This window comes from Plecotus auritus (assembly GCF_963455305.1).
Source record: "Plecotus auritus genome assembly, chromosome: 5".
NCBI classification, from domain to species: Eukaryota; Metazoa; Chordata; class Mammalia; order Chiroptera; family Vespertilionidae; genus Plecotus; species Plecotus auritus.
In genome coordinates, this window is record NC_137776.1 from 177,846,897 (window position 1) to 177,867,603 (window position 20,707).

The 20,707-nt window shown below is 43.9% G+C and overlaps 1 protein-coding gene across 1 annotated transcript in view; it reads right to left on the reverse strand.

Annotated features, from left to right (window-relative positions):
• Positions 1-20,707, reverse strand: part of PSMB7 (proteasome 20S subunit beta 7) — a 52,429-nt gene continuing 31,722 nt past the window's right edge. The window contains exons 7-8 of the mRNA XM_080669655.1: positions 3,264-3,415; positions 1-228 (exon numbers count right to left, since the gene is read on the reverse strand). Coding sequence (XP_080525781.1) covers positions 117-228; positions 3,264-3,415 — 264 coding nt within the window. The 3' untranslated portion in view covers positions 1-116. The remainder of the gene's footprint in view (positions 229-3,263; positions 3,416-20,707) is intronic.

Below are 20,707 nucleotides of genomic sequence, written 5' to 3' on the forward strand. Positions count from 1 at the left end.
TTTGGTTTCCATTTTTTATTGGGTCTCAATCAGCAAACTGAAATGAATGTCTTACAGGGGGGGTCTCTGTTGCCCCCCATCTTCTAGAGCAGTAACCAGCCATCCAGTGACGGCATTCAGGAAGTGTCCATCGTCTGCACTGTTTCTTCCAGCACCTCGATTTCCAGGGGAATGACCTTCTCAGTGAGGACTGCAGTGGTCCCTTTCTCACAACTGTACCGTCCAAACCTAGTGAGAAACACGTAACAGCCAAGAGTTAAGATCCCCTCGTGGGCCCGGCTGAGGGCTGGAGAGGGGCGAGTACTCCGGCAGGCAGAGGCCAGGACTGGGATCCCGGCTTTCCTGATTTCTAGCTCTGCATCCTGCTCACTTTCCGCAGCTCTCAAGAGCCACAGAGCAGGAACACCTCGTAGATAGGATGCACTTTACTCAAAGATCAGACAGAGCACCAGGCACTTAGTAGGCACTCACATTTCCTCCCCCACCTCACCAGCCCCAGACAGTCATGCTGGAGAGCATTTGGTCATTTGCCTTCAAGCTGCCACCACCCTTCTCTGGTGTGGCAACAAGGCTGACCTGTTTCCTTAAACACTTAGAAATATTTGGAAGCATAAACAATATAAAAATGACCCACAGCCAGACTTTGGGCTTTCACTTTAGACCACACTCTCAAGACTCAAGGAAAGTGAACTGTCCCCTGCAGAGACACGGTGGGTCACCATTGGGACACACCCAGCACTTTCTTGGAGTGAATCTGACAGGTTTCTTTGACACAAGGCAGTCTGGAAGACACATATCTGAACTGCTGGGGCCAGGAATTACATTACAGTCACACAGCAGCACAAATCCAACTGCTCCTTGGTCTGCCCCGGCTGGGACATTGTTCTGTCAACCTGGCAGGAACTACACAACGCTGCTGGCTGTGCCATGACCACGTACTCCTCGAAAATCCATCCTCTCAAATGGACACTTGTGCACACAAAGCAGGAAGCAAAAAAGAGGGCGATGTGACGGAGCTCTGTATAAATTCAGGAGCGTGCACAGCAAAGAATGGCTGGCCTTTATTTCTGCTGCACCTCACCGGCCCTCCACACTCCTTTGCGCCTGCACCTTTTAATACGCTCCCCACCCTCCCCTGTGGTGTGGAGAAGGTGGCTCCTTCCCCCAGAATGGACCCTTGGCAGCTTGTCATCTGGAGTCAGAGTCCCACCCAGCTCCTGTGTACCCAACGCATCTGAACTGCAGCGTCTGGAAGGCTTGGACACACAAGAGCCTCCTCACCATCCTGGGTTACGAGAAGCACACAGGGAGGGCTTCTATGGTAAGCAACAGTGGACTGCAGAATGGGCTGCCGAGGGTTGAGAGCAGAGGAGCTGACGGGCATGTGCAGGGCCAGGCCCGCAGGGATCGGGCACAGGATGCCTGCCCCGGCCTAAGGCTCTGCCCTGCCCTGGCTGTCCACTCTGGGAGAGGTTCCCTAACCCAGGCAGTACCCCCATCACTCAGCCACTGGCAGAAAAGGTAACAGTAAGGTGCCACAGTAGGCACTGCTGCCACCTAGCACCTGCTGCAGTGCCTGGGCACCGAGGGGGAAGCAGCGCCACCCAGAGGCGGGTTACTGACACCTGCCACCGCCCCTTTCACACCACTCACTGGATGTTCACAACGAGCCAAGGGGCCCTTTTGTTTGTACTCATGAGTTTACAGAATCCTTTATAACATGACCTGCGTCCCAAGGGAGTAAGATGTGCCGCTGCCGCACTTCCCTCTGGACAAGGACTCCTGCACTGAGCACAGGTTCCTGCCCGCCACAAGTACTACTTTTCAATGGCTCAAACGAGCCTTCCAGAATCCTCACCAGCACACTATTCAGTCTGGATGGATAACCATGGACTTGCTCAGGTCGTGCAGCAACCTGCAAACAGCAGGGAAGTGGGTCATGCAGGGGCACTTGCTCCCACTTGAGAGAGCTCAGCCACGCCTGCTTCCAACACAGCTCAGGCCTGAAAGGTTGCTTCTCTTCCGCTCAAGTTCCCACGAACTGTGTGGGGTCAGCAGAGAGCACCTACACTACCTCCATCACCTCCAAGTCACCATGCCAGGTAATGGCATTTCCCCAACCCCTAACCAGAGCTCTCTGCTGCTGAACCCCATCAAGAGCACACTGAGTTTCTGCAATGCTGAGCACACACTGCAGTGAGTGCCTGCTGGTTCTCAATGTCCTATTCTCTCTCCTTGTGAGTTAACCCTGCTCTGGGTTTTGAGCGGATGTTGTCAAAGTTAAAGCAAGGGTTCCAGAAGGCGATGTGCTGGCTATCCTAAGATGAATGCAGCTGGAAGCAGCACTCAGGCAGCCACACACACCTTGAGTGGCTCAGGCTCCAAGAAGAGGTCAGGAGACACAGGACGGTCAAGCAGCTGGACAGCAATGCGGGGTTGCAAATGAGTGGTTCATCTGCACACACCAGCCACCAGGGCTGGAAACGGTGCATTCCTGTTCAGCAAATTAACCTGTCCCCGCTCTGAGCCTGGGCTGCACCAATGAGACCCAGTGCGGCTCAGCACAAGCCACAGGCTAACTGGCACAGCTCCCTCGGGAGTCGGAAACACCTGTTAGCTCCCAAGGTTGGGCTTCAGACTCTTAACCAGTGGTTTATACCCCCTTAGGACGCGCACCACTGAGAAAAGCTATGGACCGGTTCCCCTGGAAAAGGGCATCTTCGCACAGAATTTCACACTGAATTTCACACAGAAAGGACGGCAGGTAATTCAACCCTGTTCCCCTAACCCTCCACCCAGGACTTCTGTGGGTCTCACTCCACCTCTCCCATCAACATTTTACAAATTAAATCACTTTTCAATCCTGACAGCAGCCCAGAATCATAAATCAAAGGACTCAAAGGTCTGTTGTGTGAGGCTGGTTTGGGGACACTGGATTTACTTAACGTGGGTAAGAAGCAAGAAAGCTCTGTACCTGGCCGGCATTGCTCAATGGTTGAGCGTCAACCTATGAACCAGGAGGTCCTGGTTCAACTGCTGGTCAGGGCACATGCCCAGGTTGTGGGCTCGATCCCCAGTGAGGGCGTTGCAGGAGGCAGCCAATTGATGTTTCTCTCTCATTATTGATGTTTCTATCTCCCTCTCCCTTCCTCTCTGAAACCAATAAAAATATTAAAAGAAGGCTCTGTCCAGATGCCACGGAGAGCCCAAGGGTGGCCACGGAAGCCATGGGACACGGGAAGAACTGCACTCCCTTCACTCACCTGGTCCCCTTCTTGTTGGGTACTGAGTACGGGCGGAGAAAGTCCAGCTTGCTCTTGCTGATCACACAGAGGTCAATGTTACTTCCAGACCCCAAGTCATTGAAGATGCCAGCTGCAATGGCCTCGCTCACCAGCTTCTTGGCTTCCTCCTCCTGAGAAAGAGAATGGCAACAACGATGGTCCAGCCGTGCGCACACTCCCCTGGACGTAGGCACTGTTTTCAATGCCCATTTGTAGATGGAAGAAAGGTCTCAAAGCACCTCAATGATTTGCCACAGGTTCCTCATCTGGTAAGTGCGGGACCGAGTCCTTTCAAACCTTTTATGCATGCACCCCTCTTCCACACACTGCTTCAGGCCAATCACCATATAACTGAGGGTGATGGGCAGACGAGAACAACTTATCAGAGCTCAGTACATTCTTCCTGTAAAGGGGGCCAGCCTTTGTGAATATACAGTATACAGTAGGTCCTTGGGTTACATCGGACATGCGTTCCTACGGCGCGACATAATGCTATTTTCGCCGTAAGTCAGAATCCACCTACATAAGCATCTACTTCACTCACATGGAGCACATACACAGCAGTTATGAAGTGAAACAGTAAAAAAAATTTACGTCGAAATGACGGAATTTTTTTTTATATAAATAAATGGGAGATGGCGACGTAACCACGAAAAGACGTACATTGAGTCCAACGTAACCTGAGGACTGCCTGTATGTCATAACTCAGCCATGAGAGCACAAAACAGCCACAGACAAAATGTAAACAAGTATGTGTAGCTATGTGCCAAGGAAACTATATTAACAAAAACAGGCGGTGGAATGGATTTGGCCGAGGGGCTGTAGTTTGCCAACCCCTGATTGAAAATATCCAACAACGGTTGGAACGTGCTTCCTGATAATACAATGAAGAAAGTCAACATCATAGGGAGAAGTAACACCAAACACGAGAGTTCTGGGAAAATGCTGGCAGAATCAAGTGTGGGACCTCTTGCCCAAGAGAATCTATCACCTCCCCGACTAACGAGCCTACGTATTCATTGAAGTGATTCATTTCTTTGAATTACTCTTTCTTCTACTTCTCCTTTAAGAAGCAAGTCTAAGTCCCCAACAGTTACTGGTAAAAAATAGCTTAATTCACTTCCTATCCAAGAAGGCCTACAACATGCCGGGTCCTGTGCTGGGAGCTAGGACTGCAGAGATGGATGAAGACCCAAAGGTCCCTACTCTGTAGGGACTTGGAGTCCAGCGGGGACATCAGACCCAAGGAACTACAATGTATGGCTAGCAGATAACAGAAGGAGCGGTGGGAACACTGGCTGGGTCAGCAAAGCTCCCGAGAGGACTGAAGGAAAGGCCGCACACCGCGCACTCAGAAAACAGGGCAGTGAAACAGAAGGCGGGCAGGAGAAAGCAAGGTGGGACCTGGGAACAGCAAGCTCGAGCTCTTTATGCAACAATGACAAAAGTGAATCGATCTCCCAAAGAAGGACTCTACCTTGTGCTGCAGCCCCCTCCCTACCCACCAGGACACGAGAGTCCATAAACATGCCAACTAAACTAAAGAGCACATCCAGTAACATCCGTTGAGAAATAAGGCTCCCCATCCCAAATGCTGGCCTGAGACCATCACATCAACGGGCAAATCCTCTGACTTCAAGCTGAGATCGGAAAGACCACTCAGGACTCCTGCTCCTCTGCCTGCCCTAAGCCAGGCAGTGGGATTCCAGTGTCAACAGCACCCTCCACAGACTCAGAGAAGGACGGAGATGGCTCTGCCAGAAGTGGGATCCTCAGCAACCCAGCAGCAGAGGCTAGGGTATCATTCTGATCTTTATTCCCCAGTTTTATTCACTTTCTGATTGGCACCTATGTGGGGCACCAAAGTCGGATATTGTCTTGCACATATACAGCCCCATAACAAGATCCTGTAATCAGGAATTCTCTCCCGGGACTCCCAACAGTCTATGAGGCCTAAGCCTTACCAGAAACTAGTGAAGGTGGTAATAAAGAAGCATCTTAGAGAAGGAGATGGCTGCTGCTGATGCTACCATACACACAGCAAAAGCCAACCACTAACTTAACAAATGCAACCTCATTCCAACTTGTTTTTCTTATTAAACAACCCTGAGCATGCATGCCTGCGTGTGTTGGGGGCATCCTGTTTATTCCCCTGTTCCTGACCCACCATCTCTACTTTCCTTCTCTTCCTGCTGCATTATTTCCTTTGCTTTGTCATCGCTGCTTTTGCCGCTGGCGCCTTGAGCCAGCCAACAGTACCTAGTGGATGTCACAAATCCTGCTGGCATCAATTAGGACTGCAGTTTAAAATTATTTTATATTTGGGGATGGGGATGGGGGAGACTTAAAGGAAACTGAAATATACACATGATATTAGGCATGCATATCTAATGTCAATCAATTAGACCGGCACATAGATACCAGAATGCTGACAGTGCTGAGTTGTAGGTGAGCCTTCCTCTATTTTACAAACATTCTGTCAGTAGATACACTTACAAAACTTAAAAATGTGCACATTTAAGATATATTATGTATAACTTTATTCATAAAATTATCATGTGTGCTGTTATTTAAGTGTAAAATAAAGGCTTTTAAAAATTGGGATAACACCTTTTAAATTCCTTTCCTCCCCACCAATTCTACGCAAGATAATTCCTTAAGGAAAAAAGAATCTCACAAGTCCCTTACTTTTTTCCCCAGTCCTACCCTCCTCATATACACCAGACTCAAAACTGTTATGAACCTTACATTTTACTGAGCACTACTATAATGTGCCAAGTACTGAGTTAGGCACTTTGACAATCATGGTTTTTATCCCTGCTCCCACCCACCTTCTGAGGTTGGTGCTGTCACAGACTATGGCAGAGGGGGGGAAAAGAGACACAATCCTCACCCAAGGTCACACGGCTAGTAAATAATAAAAGAGGTCTTCAGGCTCCAGGGCTGGCATGCCACAGCACCACACCAGCTCACAAGTAAACTGTCTCAGTTCTGGGCTGGGGGCTCCTTGGCAAGTCGGGGACAGTGGACAGCAGTTCCCTGATGAAGGGTATGTCGTTCCCCCGTCACCAGAGATCTTCAGAACTCGGGCAAGTTTAAAAGAAGAATGGTGGTTGCCAATTTCTCTTTGAGCCAACTAACAGCTCCTCTGAGGGTCATTTCCAAGGGAGTGGTGAGCAGTTTCACCAACTGCCCACAGACTACCACCTAAATAAACATGTCTACAATGTAATATGACGAAGATCAATATTAAGATCCAAAGTGTTATTTCACATAGCCCCACCCCCATCAAAGCCCTCTCAAAACACAAACAAGGCTCTGCTGTCCACCCATTACTTACACAGTCAATGTCTTCAACAAATATTTACAGGCACCCACTATGTCGCAGGAACTGCTTCACACGTCGAACACTGTCTTTCCCCACAGGATTTCCATTCCCAGAATTCTAGACACATATGCAAATGTGCTACTGGGCATATTCATACTGTGTTTTCTTTATAGTAGAATTTCACAATTAAACAACTCTTGTCTTTAACACGTGCTACCAACTATTTAGGAAAACTATAAAAAAAAAAATCACAAACTAAAAGCAAGAGGTAGGGAAAACACCACATTTGTATCTGTCTCTGGCCCACCATTCAGGCAAGCAGCACTGTTTCCTCCTCTGGGATTCATTCTTCATGGGGAAACTGCACCTCCCTTTTTAGGAAGATGCAGAGTAACCCGAGTCCTGCGCATCATCTGACTGGGGACAGCTGTGACAGAGCGCTCTGACAAGGGCCCTGCAGAGCCCGTGACCCCAGCTGTCAGGCCCAGGTGGGATGCTCTCCCACTGCCAGGTCGGCATCCGCCCCGGCCAGCTGCTCACAGATTTATGTTGCTAGTCACAGAGGAGCTTGGATTAGTATGTAGATGGACCAGGAGGACTCAGCCTGGCTACCAGAAAAATCTCCCAGGCTAATGATATAGCTTCTTTTTATTTTGCGACATTCAAGCAAAAGATCACCATGATCCTGGTGGTTGAAAGTTAGTTGGGGGACCCAGGGTCAAGGTAATCTGGCAGATGTGGAGGTGGACCGGCTAGATTTAAATCCCCAGTTTCCTACTTAACTGCTGTGCAACCTTGAGCAAGTCACTTCACCTCTCTGGGTTCACCCTCCTCCTCTGTAACACAGTGATGATAAACTAGGAGTCCTCACAAACTGCTGCAAGAATCAGAAATAAAGTATGACAAGCACCTACTATAGTGTCTGGCGTGTAGCTGTTGCTTAATAAATGGTAACTTAGTTAATCAAGCAAGCCAGAGGGCTCCTAGAGATACAGTTTATCTCTAAGCAATGACAGCCACACTAAAGCCCCGGCCAGGAGGAGGCCCAAACAAACGTGCTGACAAATCTTCACCCAGTGCCATGGAGAAGTTCCTGTAATAATTAATCCAAGCAAAAAGCACACTCCCTAAAGTTCAGAGAATATAAAAGGAGCACTTCCTGCTTTATGGCTACAAAGACCAAACTAACTGGGAATATCAGTCCCACGGGCCACCCCTGCTTCTTAAATGAGATTACAATAAGAGTGATGTACTGTACTACAAGTCAGCTGTGACAAGCAGCACTTTATAGAGCTATCTGTTTGTCTCCATCACTGCATCGCACAATGTGTCCCTGGACTCCAATGTGCAGCTCCATTTACCGCTACATGACAAATGGGCAGCACTTGTAAAAGGCACAAAGAGGTCCACGTCGGCCATGTAATGGTCACCACAGCTGTACCCGAGTGCTTGAGGGGACAAAACAGACCCCCAAGTTCATTAAACTGACCAGTAATGGATCTTTCAAAAAGTGCCTTAGGAATCGTACAGAAAAGGCTAAAATAAATAACTCAGCATGGAAGGCTAATCTGAAATGGTGTTTGATAAATTATTTATAACACAGGCGATTGTCTGCATTTAATATTGGAGCTACTAGCAGCATCTTTAAAAGATGATTTATGTGTTGTAATGCTATTAAACTTTATATTGGCCCACTGCTAGCTATAAAGTCTGCTGAGATTTAGAGAATGAGTTTTAAACTGTCACTGCAACATCATAGGAGATGGAGACTGTATTAAATCTTTACTTTAAACCTGTTATCTGGAGAGTTGCATTTTGTAGACACTCACAAACTGATAGATTACCTTGGCCTCCGCTGTGGTGCAGGTCCAAAATAGCACCGCAAAGAAACTTTTCCACACTATTCTCATCTACAGCTACAATCAAATTTCTCTTCTCACCTAAGTGATTTTTAGATTGGGAATGTCACCAGCGTACAGTGTAGGTGCCCTAGCCAATGGGCACCCTGGACAGCTCAGCATCAAATTAATACTCTTTAAATAAACCTTCTACATCCAACTGTTCAGTTATGCATTCTGAACAGTGCCTTACTTACAAAATATGAAATATGCATTTGACTGAAAAACTAATGTACTATTTTAGATACAGCTTTGGAATGTGAAAATACAAATATATGATAAGTCACTTGAAATAATCAATTTGTAACTGAAATATTTTTAATTCTTAAAAAAATAAAATTGGTTATATGCTGGGAAAGTATCTTTTATTTCCGTAGCAGACATACTGACATTAGGGGGTTGAGAAGAAGGTAACATTCTGCCTTTTTCACGAGAAGAGAGCTCTCCTGGCTGTTTCTCAGGGCACTGCAGAGGGGTCCCTTTGCCCACCACCATGCCAGTCGGGACAGTGGCCCTCCTGCCTTTGCTTGAGGCGACTAAGGATGTGGGTGGCATCATAACTGACCTCTCACACAACTTTCATCAATTTTCCTACTTGCTATTTACATCTGAGGATATTTATTTCATAACAGTTTGCTCCTTTACTAAAAACTAAGGACTTGACTCACATAGAATTAAAGCAGTCCAAATTCATCTGGGAAAACCTGTATTATCTTTTATCACTCTGATCTGCTACTGCTCTGATGATCGGCAGCAGAGCAGATAAAAGTCTGGCTGTGACCAGAGTTGGGTCTCTAAAAAGGGGATTAAAACCACGCCATCTCCATCTCTGTCCCAGGCAGCTAGCACAGTGCTAGGTGTGGATGTCAACATATAAACAAATAAAACATCAACTTCAAATGTACTCATAGCTTTACCAAACTAAAAGATAAAATTAATTATGAGACACATTAATTACCAAAAATGCGGTGATTTCAAAACTGCATCAGTCCCCACTAGGGACCAGGGAACCAGAGCATTCAAAGACAGACACTCCAGAGGAGAGGTTTAAACCCAGTGATTGGTGGTGGCCTGAAGACATGCTGGGGTTCTGACTATGCCAGTGATGTGGCCTAAAGGAGTCATTCATGGCTGATGGTTGGATAAAATTTAAAGAGCTCAAAAAGTGTTTAAAACAGTCCCCCTCTCCAAGCAGTATGCCCCCGATATCGTGCAGCAGACCTGATGTGTCCCATGTGTAGCCACGTATCTTACAGTGGGAAAAGTTAATTTAATTTTTTTTAGACAGGGCTGTGCAACAAAAACAAAGGTGTCTGAGTTTTGTTTTTGGCTTGAGCTGTTTGGGTAAACACAGTCTACTTGTGTGAATACCTAGGAACTGTCTGGTGTAATGGAGTTGCACCGGCTACTGGGTATGCCCAAAGGAAGAGTGAATTAGTGACTGTGTCTTTAAGGTCTAGATGGTGCTGTCATTTCTTTCCTCAGTAGCTTTTTATGACACCCATGATCTGGGTGGTGCAAATAAGGAGGGAAAATCTGCGGTGGGTGCAGGGTGATCTAAGGCAGTGGTCGGCAAACTCATTAGTCAACAGAGCCAAGTATCAATAGTACAATGACTGAAATTTCTTTTGAGAGCCCAATTTTTTAAACTTAAACTATATAGGTAGGTACATGGTTATTAACTTAATTAGGGTACTCCTAAGCTGGCCTTTGCTAAAAACGTCCTCAATCTGATTGAGGTACACTCAAGGGGCCAAAGAGCCGCATGTGGCTCGCGAGCTGCGGTTTGTCGACCACTGATCTAAGGAGCTTTCAGTAGGGATGGGGAGGGGAGCTCATGTACAAGGAACTGCCAACCAAGTCACGGCCAACTTGGCCTGTCCCAGATTGCAACTCTAGGGCTAGGAGAGGAGATGCCCGAGGCTGCATGGCACAGCGGGCCACAAAAGGCTGTCACAAAGCACAGAATGAGAAGTGCCAGGAGAGCTGGGTCACTAATGAACACAGCACTTAGCTCTCTGAGCCACCGACTGCCCATTGGGAAAATGGGGATAATGCTTCTGTCCAAGGGCTACTGGAAGGAATAAAGGAACAGGAATGCCCCCTAACATGGGTTTTACAAACAGAATTGTTAGCAAGTTTAGGGTGGAAGGAAAGAGGCAAAGATGTGAGAAACTAACAGGGGCACCCACCACATCCCTGGGTTGAGCCAAACACTTATGTTCCTTATTTCATCCTCATAATCACCACCTGTACAGCAGAGGAAACTGAGGCTCTAGAAAGTTAGCTGGTGCACCTAAAGGCACACGGCTATGATAAGTGGGGGGGGGGGGGGGGGGGGGGATCCAGGCCAACTTAGTGCCTGGCATCACCAAAACCTATGTCTTCCTATCCCACTAGGAAAATCAGCGGTGGACAAGAGGTTTTGCTGGATTCTGAGACAGTGACTAGAAGGAAAAACACCTAAGCTTCCAGAGGGAAAAGGACCAAGAGAGATAGGAACATATTGCTTTCCACAAGGAGAAGAAATCGGCGCTCACAGCATATGTGTACATAAATATATATTTGCAAGGCTGCACTGAATCAAATATAATCAGAGAGAAAAAACAAGACTGGGTTTAAAGAAAGTGAGAAACATGTTCAACAATCCTCCAAATGAAAACCAAGCTGCCCCAGGTAGTAATAAGATCTTAATAATATTTCTCTCTCCCTCCATAAAACAATGCGGTCAGTGGGATAACTGCCAATATATTCCTGGAGATGCTGAAAAGGTTATCATCTGGAAACAGAGGGGGGAAATGAAGTGAATTTGTTCCTTGGTCACACAATAAAGATAAAAAAGAAGAGCCCCATTCGCACTGAGCCCATCCACCCCGAGGGCTGGCAGCTGGAAACCACTGTGGAGCGCAGGGGTGTGGGAAGGCTATGATTGGGAACACACTAGATTGCATGATCCGCTTCTGCAGCCTCATGAGGATTAAGAGGGGCAGGAAGGAGACCCAAGGAAGCACAGAGCACTCGGTCTAGGAAGTTTAAAGATGGCCACATATGAAGCCAATTTCAAACGATATAAAACCCATGAAAGAAGTGTACAGGTCAGTTTAGTGCTGCGAGCATTCACTGATGACACTGATGCTCTCACAGACACTGTGCTCAACACTGGGGAGAAAGTCTGAACAGACACAGACATGAAGAGTGTAGAGTCCAAAGAGGCCACAGGATAAGAGAGCAAACTTCTGTTAAGCCAGACTGCAATTTATAAACATGGTTCGCCAAACAACCCCTTCAAGTACTAACCTGAGCCCATTTACCAATGAGTTTTATATTTTATAAACTAGGGCTACATGGGTTACATAAGAGGCAAAAATTAATCTTCAGACCCAGACTTCTTCAAAGCCCATGCCCACAGTTTCCATCACACCCTTTTTATTCCTCTCCCACCCCGATTCAACTGATCTGAGTTAGAAGAAACCTAGGTAAGAAGTATCTGAATCAAAGATAATGAGTCCTTAAGTCTTTTTAATATTCTGACATCACCAAAGTCCCAATTTCAGAAAAACAATATTCCAACATTATGACAGAATGCCGAAGACTAGAAGTGTGATTGCATCCTACGGATACAATGTTCCCTGCATATACTTAAAAAACCTGTACTACTAGGTGGAATTTTAAAATTTCTATTTAGCACAACTTCACACCATGTTTTTATTTTTGTTCCTACAGAATTTCAGGGTTAGGGGAGAGTGGTATAAATTACCTCCCAGAAACCCACAAGTAACATTATCTGTTAAGGTTAAAACTTTGCCTTCCCTGGGTATGCTGCTGGGGTCTCATTACAGCAGGTAATCTCACATTCTGCCATGCACAACACACTAAGTACCAGCATCTCCCAATTACACTGCAACGTAAATCTCAAAGGACATCTGAAAAGTCTGTACAGCTCCTGCACCCACTGCCGAAACACAACCATCTCTAATGGAACGTGGCAGCTTTCTAAACTAAATATTCACATGCAGGGACAGGGATGCTAAGCTCGGCCTTATTCCACACTGAAGAGCAGATGCTAATTAAAAGGCCACACTGACTCAGGAAATGACCACCTAGACAACTTCAGACACTGTCTGGAGTTTCGTTTTCCTATTTCCCAATATGTTCAGCTGTCCAAACTTCCAGGATTGCCCAACTGTCAGAAAGTTGGAGCAGGAGGAGCCCCCATGCCTCTGTGGCTGATGCCCTTGTCTAGAATGATCTCTTCTTCTCTTCAGCTTCCCTGCTCCACTCCTTCCTCAAACCCAAGACGGAAAAATTTCAAGCGAGGAGTCACATGCTCTTTGAGGCCATCTTACAGCTTCCCCCCTTCACCCCCCAGGGGGATTCCACCAACTCTTCTTATTACCTTTGTACCTCCTTATATCTACCGTTCTCTTGCACTTTTCATGCCATAATTCCCAGTCTGTGGACCTGTCCACCCTCTAGGTTGTAAATGCCTCTAAGAAAGGGGCCATGTCTCATAAGCAGTCACAGAGCTTGGCACCCAGCTGGAGATCACTAAACTCGGGGAATGGAACACAGTGGCACCCTTCATATCTCAGAATGCCCACCACCTCACCATAGTTTATGAAGGGCTTAAAGGCCACTCTACCTGGGATATAAAAGATGTTCTTCTGGTGGCGTGGGTACCAAGAAACTTCTGGTTTCTTTGCTCACTGACCTTCTGCCTTTGCCAAATTTTTATGTCTCAGAAACCTTTGAGAAAGCACTTCTTTAAAAAAAAAAAAAAAAACCCTTCATAATAGGAGAGGGTATCCAGGGTGTATTAGTTCTTATCGTAATCATTTGGCTATTTTTGGAACTGTTTTTACTTCAGCTAGCAAAACCTAGACTTGATACAGGTTGTGAAGCAAAAAAAAAAATAACTGTCATAATAGTAGTAATGGCTTTGAAATATCTCATCTAAGCCAACTTTATTCTCATACCTCTTAAGAATTGCCAAGCCCTTCAAATATTGGCAGTTCCATTTATTCAGATCTTCTGATACATAAAATTTGCTGACTTTTTCCCCCCTTGAGTTGATACAGATATATGAAAACTGTGAAGCCTTTTTTCTTTGGCTAGAAACGAAACTTCTCTGCCAGTGAAAATTATAGGGGCATTTTGTAATTACCATATGTTTTAGATCAGAAGGTAAAAACAGTACAGCAGCCCATGAAAACTTTCCAGCCCAAAAAGCTGACAATTAACTCACTGAAATACAGTTCAAGCCCTCAAGTTCCCCTACAAGAATAGGCTGTGGTCCCATTTACCATTTAAAAATCTTGTTAGTGAGTTTACTATTTTTATTTTATGTTCATTTACATGTACAATGTGAATGTATATAGCTACCACATTTAAATATTTAGCCTAAATGTTATTTTAAACTTAATATTTCCACAGAGCTATTTGATTTTTTTAAAAAATAAGAAGAAACTTTCCTGAAATTCTTAATCGCACTTCAGTGTATATTAGCAAATGTGTGATGCTTGGCTGCTTTGCACACCCACATGGCCTCCCCCCACCCCGCCTCCCCCTTTCTGATACCGCACACCACACAAGTATAATAAACCATGTTAATATTTCATACCACTGTGAAATATGCTGGAGTATCAATTCAACATCTGCTGTCTTTAGGGTCCGGGAGTCCCGCAGAGACACTTTCAATTTGTAATTGAGTTCTATGCTGAATTAATCAGCAGTTTATCTTTTTTACTAAAATAACGTCTTCACCACTAACCCAGATTTACATTAACAATTTATGCCAAATTACCTGCCAAGGCAAAACTTATAAGATTCTAAGCTGCCATCCAGTTACACTCAATCCTGTATTTCACTTCTTCCGTTTCTCCAGTCTGTATACAAGAAACACAGAAAAGCCATTGTTCAAGACCTTGCAAGCCTCTAACCACAGATGACCTCTTGGATTTGAGACATACAGCCTCACTTTTGACACAAAATGCAGGGATGGGGGAGGGAGGGTTCATCCCCTCTCTTTCCATGAAAGCCACTGTTCAGTAAGGGGCTGTGATTCAAAATTTTTACAAAATGAGTTTCTAGAATAGAATGAAATTGAATAAAAGAACTTCTTATTTCTTTCCCCAAGAAGCTACAACATTCCAGATCTTGGCTTGGCTTGAATACAGAAAAAGGTAACTTAGAAAGAGGGAGTATTTTTAGTGTCTTAAATTATGACCCTGAGACCCAAGTTAGCAAAGGCATTTCAATTTGGTAAGAGATGGGGGGGAAAGTCCACTTTCTCTTAGATATCATGATGTAGATAGAAATAATAGTTTCCTTTTAATTCTACCTGTACAGTTCGAAGTCACTAAACATTTATTTCTATTCAACATCATCCCTGAATCTAGCTCTTGCCTCTCTGAGTAAAGAATCTCTGTCACAAAGAAGTTATTTTTGCCTGCTGGATCTTTGCCACAGGTGCAGCAAGCAATATACTTTGTGAAATATTTCTCTTATATGGTATATTTTCCCCTACATTCCACAGTTACAGGGAATATGTTAAGAGAAAACATTTTCAAATAGAACACCTGTTCCAAAGAAATGCATCACAAATAATTACCCATCTACTACAGAATCAAATAACCCCTTCTTTTCAATCTACTTTGCATATGGCTGTATAAGGAACTTACACCGCCAGACAGAACGAACAGCCTCTTTCAATACTACCTCTGGGTTACAGCACCCAGTGCAATGCCTTGCATTCAGTTGGTCCCCAATAAGTAACTGCTGACTGATTGCATATTGACTTCATTAAAAAAATGAATTCAGTACTTACATAGTAGGGTAGAAGACAGGGGAAAATTTGCACAGAAATATTTTTGGCAGAAAAAAATCAATGAAGAATTCTCAAAGTCAATAACTATGTCAGTTATACCATTTGTAGTACTTTCATTACTCCTCAAAGAATTGGAAATAGAGACCTTCAAATTTTAAACAAGGTCACTTTCCTAAGATTTGTGGATTCTTGAATTCCAGAGCCTAGGCCCCAGGAGGAATCCATTCCCAGCTCATTTTAGTAAACTATACCTTTCCTTCTTGGCCTCCTCTCTTCTAATCCCCTTTTGCTTCCTGATACTAAACAGGAAAAATAGAACAAACTTTCCAAAATTTCCTTCAATCTCCTTACCCAAAAATCCCACTTTGAACTTCAACGTTCATCAAAGGCAGAATACAATGGCAAGGGTAGATAATGAGCCACCACCATGACAAGGAAGACGCGGACTTGGCCGGAGGAACAGACATAAGTGGCTATTTCTAAGTCAAGGAAGACTAAGGAATCCTAGAGAACCAAAGGGAGAGAAGCAATTACATGTGAAATTCCAAACTCTTATGGTAGAGAGCCAAGTCTTGCTTTTGAAGCATCAGGTGAAAAAACAAAGAAAACTTCCATCTGCCTTCTAAAACACCACAAGGTGAAAATGTGAGCAAGAAGATCCAAGGGAGTAACCTTAACTCAAGAAGTTCCTTCTGCCTCTCCAAAGTTGGCCTACCAGTGGGATCAAATTTAGGAGAATAAACTCACTTTTTTAAAAGAAGGACAACTCAAAATATCTGATGCTGGTGAAAAGCTTTAACCATCAACAGGATCTTCTCATTCATATCTATTCTAAAGGTCAATGGTAATTCTCCAAATCACCCACTGAACAAAATGAGTGCCATCTTCAATATCTGTTCATTTCTAAAATTAACTAACTCCACTGGATATGACTACTAAGAATAATTCTAATCAGGGCCCCAGAAATGTTATCTTTGGGTTCTGACATCTCTAAAAATTAATGCATTATATTAAATACAACTAGGGAGAAAATTAACACATTTTTGACCCAAAAATAAAGACAATTTACAATGTTAATGCTGCAGGTCTTAAGGAAAGCCAATAAGCAGGTATTAGCACCAAAATCAAATGACAATAACAGCCTCAGGGAGAGCCTCTAAGAGGGGCCTTTCAGTATCTAAACAAATGGGCAACCAATTCAATTACTGCCCAAATCCAGTGTGTGAAGGAAGTGTGTCCAGTGTTTCAACAGTTCCATCTAAACAGCATCACAGTTGCATTAGTCTTACCAATAAGGAATCCATCAAAACCACAATGAGATACCAATTCACACCCACCGGAAGGCTACAATCAAAAAGAGAGATAGTAAGTATTGGCGAGGGTTAGAAATTAGAATTCTTAAACTGCTAGTGACCTAGCTGCTTTGGAAACCAGTCTGGCAGTTCCTCAAAAGGTTAAACATATGACTCAGCAATCCCACTCCTAGGTATATACAAAGAAAAATGACAATATATATTCACACAGAGACTTGTACACAAATGTTCATGGCAGCATTACTCCTAATAGCCGAAATGTGAAAACAACCCCAATGTCCACCAACTAATGAATGGATAAACAAACTGCGGTATGTCCGTACAATGGAATACTGTTCAACCATAAAAAAAGAAATAAAGTACCGATACATAGTACAACATGGATGAAATATTATGAAAATATTGTAAGTTAAAGAAGCCAGTCACAAAGACCATATATTGTATGATTCCTACCATGCGAAGTGTCCAGAATAGGCAAGTGTATCAACACAAAAAGTAGGTTAGTTGTTGCCTAGGGCTGGGAGGATCAGGGGATATGGGGAGTGACTGCTAATGGGTATGGGTTTCTTTTGAGGGTGATGAAAATATTCTAAAATTTACTCTAGTGATATTTGCACAACTCTGAATGTACTAAAAAAATCATTGAATTGTACACTTTAAGTAAATTGTATGGGTGCAAATTATATCTCAATGAAGCTGTTATTAAATAATAAGGCATCCAACATTTTTAGACTAGAGGACCTAAAAAAGGTCAAAACATCTAGTGACATGTCACAAGTCAATCCAAGAACTCACATTCTAATAGTAATTTTGTAAAAGCTAGAGATCACATAAATAAAAATGTCAGCATAAATCCCTAAAAGCATTTAGTAAGAATGCATTTTGGTTCTAACTATATGATTTTTCCCAGACATATAACATACCTAAACAGATATAGCAACCAGACCAACATAACCTTAAAATCTAAAAATCTGCAAAAGTGAGTCAAGTTCAGCTCATTAAACTGACACCTATTAAAGTGCTACAAGAAAAACTGTCTTAAACACCACCAATATCAATAGACAGAAAAATCATTGTTATGATAGCTATCAAAGGTCAGATTTTTTTTTTAATTTTGCATTTATTAAAACTCTGCTTGATGCCAACAGGGTTCAAGTTGCACAGGAAGGTGCTTCGGCTAAACACCGATAGTCTTCCTTGATCTCCATTGTCTGCTGCGTGGGTTCCGTCAGCAAACCTCCCAGCAAGTGGTCACCTTCCTATGGAGTCATTAAACCTCTGAATGTCAGCTGGTGGGATTAGCCAGCAGCTTCCACACCTGAGCCCCCATAGCAGGGACAGAGGCATTTGGATCAAGATCACTAATGAATACAGAATTCATATGCCGCTTGTCAGGGCTCCTGAGCTCAGAGTCGCACAGATGCAACCTAAATAAGACGGAGGACAGAACAATTGTTGACAAAGATTAAAAAGTTTTGGCAGTTGGGAAAAAAAAGAGCACCTCATTATTCAAATATGATAGCCTTGCTTATTTTTTTATTTTCGTTCAAGTTATTCATGAGTTGCCTCAAATGGACAAATGCCATTCACCAACATGTAAAGACTTCCTGGTCTCATTACTAAATTTGAAGAGGGCTATGCCAACTGAACATTACCTATATAGAGAAAAACAGCTCTCTTGTAAAGAATATTTGAAAACTTGGGGGGGGTGGGGGGAGGGTGGGAAGCAACTACAGGATATTTGGGTTAGAAGACAGTTAAGAAATGAAAACAAATCTAGAATTCAAAGAAGAAAAAAAGTATCTTCCATGGCCAAACGACTTCTTTCTATTTCCCAATACCTCTGTAAATCTAACTTCCTTGAACCTTTCTATTCCTGGGCTCCTTCCAACGCCACTTGTCAGAGGTGTGTGAACCTCCTCTGACACTTGTGTAACTACTTGCCATCTCCATAAGCCCTCATCAGAGAAAAGGAACAGACCAAGGAGCCCACATCTCTGCTCCCCTGGAATAAGAAGTCTTCCACAATCTGCTGTCAAAGAATTACAAGCCTAGCAAAAAAGCAGAACAGCAGTGATCAATTACATCAGAGGGCTCTAAAGTCAGATGACCAGGTTCAAACCAGGAGTCCACCACTGACTAGCTGTGTGACCTCACTGTACCCCCATTTTTCTCTCTACAAAATGGGGATAACTAAGTACAGACCTCACGTGACTACTGAAATGTAAATAAGATAATGCAGAAAAGGCTATTAGAACAAAGCCTGACACGGTAGAAGCGCTCAACAAGCATCGGCTATTATGATTACTGTGTTTTCAATACCGTCTCCCCACAGCAAGTCCTTCCACAGCCTGCATTAGGTGTTAAAAAGGCTTCTTCCACTGTCATTATGACCACTACACAGGACTGTCTCCGATTTTAAGCTTTCAGATGGGAAAGAAGAATCATATCTATTTACGCTATAAATCACCAAGCCTGATGCAACTACAAATAATCATGCTAGATGTTGCTATGTGATGTTTGTATCCTACTACTGAATAAAAAACAGAAGCAGCTGCCATATTTTAGAGCCAGTTTTGTATGAGCCACCACATGAAGTGTTTTACAGACACATCTAATCCTGATAGCAACCTGCAGGCAGGTCTCTGGGTCCCCATCTTCTAGATGGACATTCTAGGACCGTGGCTTGCCCAGAGTCGTGCAGAAGTACAGTGGAAACACACTTACAGCCCAGTACTCTAGGCTCCTGACCTCTCGTGCCCATTCAACTACATTGAACTCACATACTCTGTTTTCCTTTGGGAGCAATCTATGTGCCAAACTGAACAGATTCTTTGTGGGTTTTTTAAATCAAAATAATACCGAGCTCTCACACTACTGTCCATCTGCAAAGCACAAAGAAATCTATAACTTCAGTGTCTTTCTATTACTGGACTTAAAACAAAACAAAACAAAATACCTACAGTTACTTCTAAGATTTGCTGTCAGGATACCATATTAGTATCAACTCCTTCATTATTTAAAGTGGATCTATAGCTGCCTGCAATGACAGATTAATTCTATTTCCTCTGTAGCTAGGTGCTTGGCATCACGTTTGTGAGATAACCACAAGTCTTTAGGGCGAAGGCTGCTCACATCTTTAGCAATCTATAAGGGCTTCTCTAGAGGCCAGCACTTGCTGAGTGATGAAATATGACTCCATAAATCAGACAGCTGAAGTGGCACTTATATACGTCACCATCTATCTTCGTAGCTTCTCTCTGAAGGGTATAGGGTAAGAGCTCATCCCTCGGTACTGCACCAGAGAAGGGACCATAACAGTTGGCATTGACTAAGCATGTGCTACTTAAAGCTGAAGACACACTAAGACTAGGGGAAAAAAGATCCTGCTGGTGTTAGCACGCCTCAGGCAGTGGTAGAAGCTTCAGCAACTCATCTTCAAAAGGCAGAGAGCCAGAGCTCTAGAAACTTGCAAAAATTGGCGAAGCCTGCAGTCTTCGTTTCTTTAAGTTGAGCATCTTCAAAGTCTAGAATTCTAACTGTAGGGCACAGCAGCTGCCACTGCAGATCTGATCCTCTCAGCTTTTGGCAGCTCTCAACTTGAGATTCTAGCAAAAGAATTTTTCAAGTTGCTATTATTGCCTGTCATGGATTTATAAATATTGTGCACTATCTGCTGTGGCATGGCTCTCATGGGACGCCAGAGCATGCCAAATGCATAACAGAATGAAAAACAGTTTCTATTCTTCAAATAAATGCTAATTTTTTTAACTGTGCTCACGTGATTTGTTTGGTGACCAACTTCAATAGTACAGAATATGTACCAGAGAGGGGGGAAAGCGGATTGTCTTTTCCAGCAGCATTCAGCTGCTACTTTCATTAAGCTTGTTTAATTAGATTCCAGATGCTAATTTGCAAGTCGATACCAGAGGGTGCAGGACAGTTTGCCTTTGAATCATCTCCCTATGATGTGAGGGTCCTGCCGCACACCACTACCCTTCAGCAACCCTCGCACGAGATTCTGACAATTAGTGCAAAGAGGGAACAGTATTAATCTT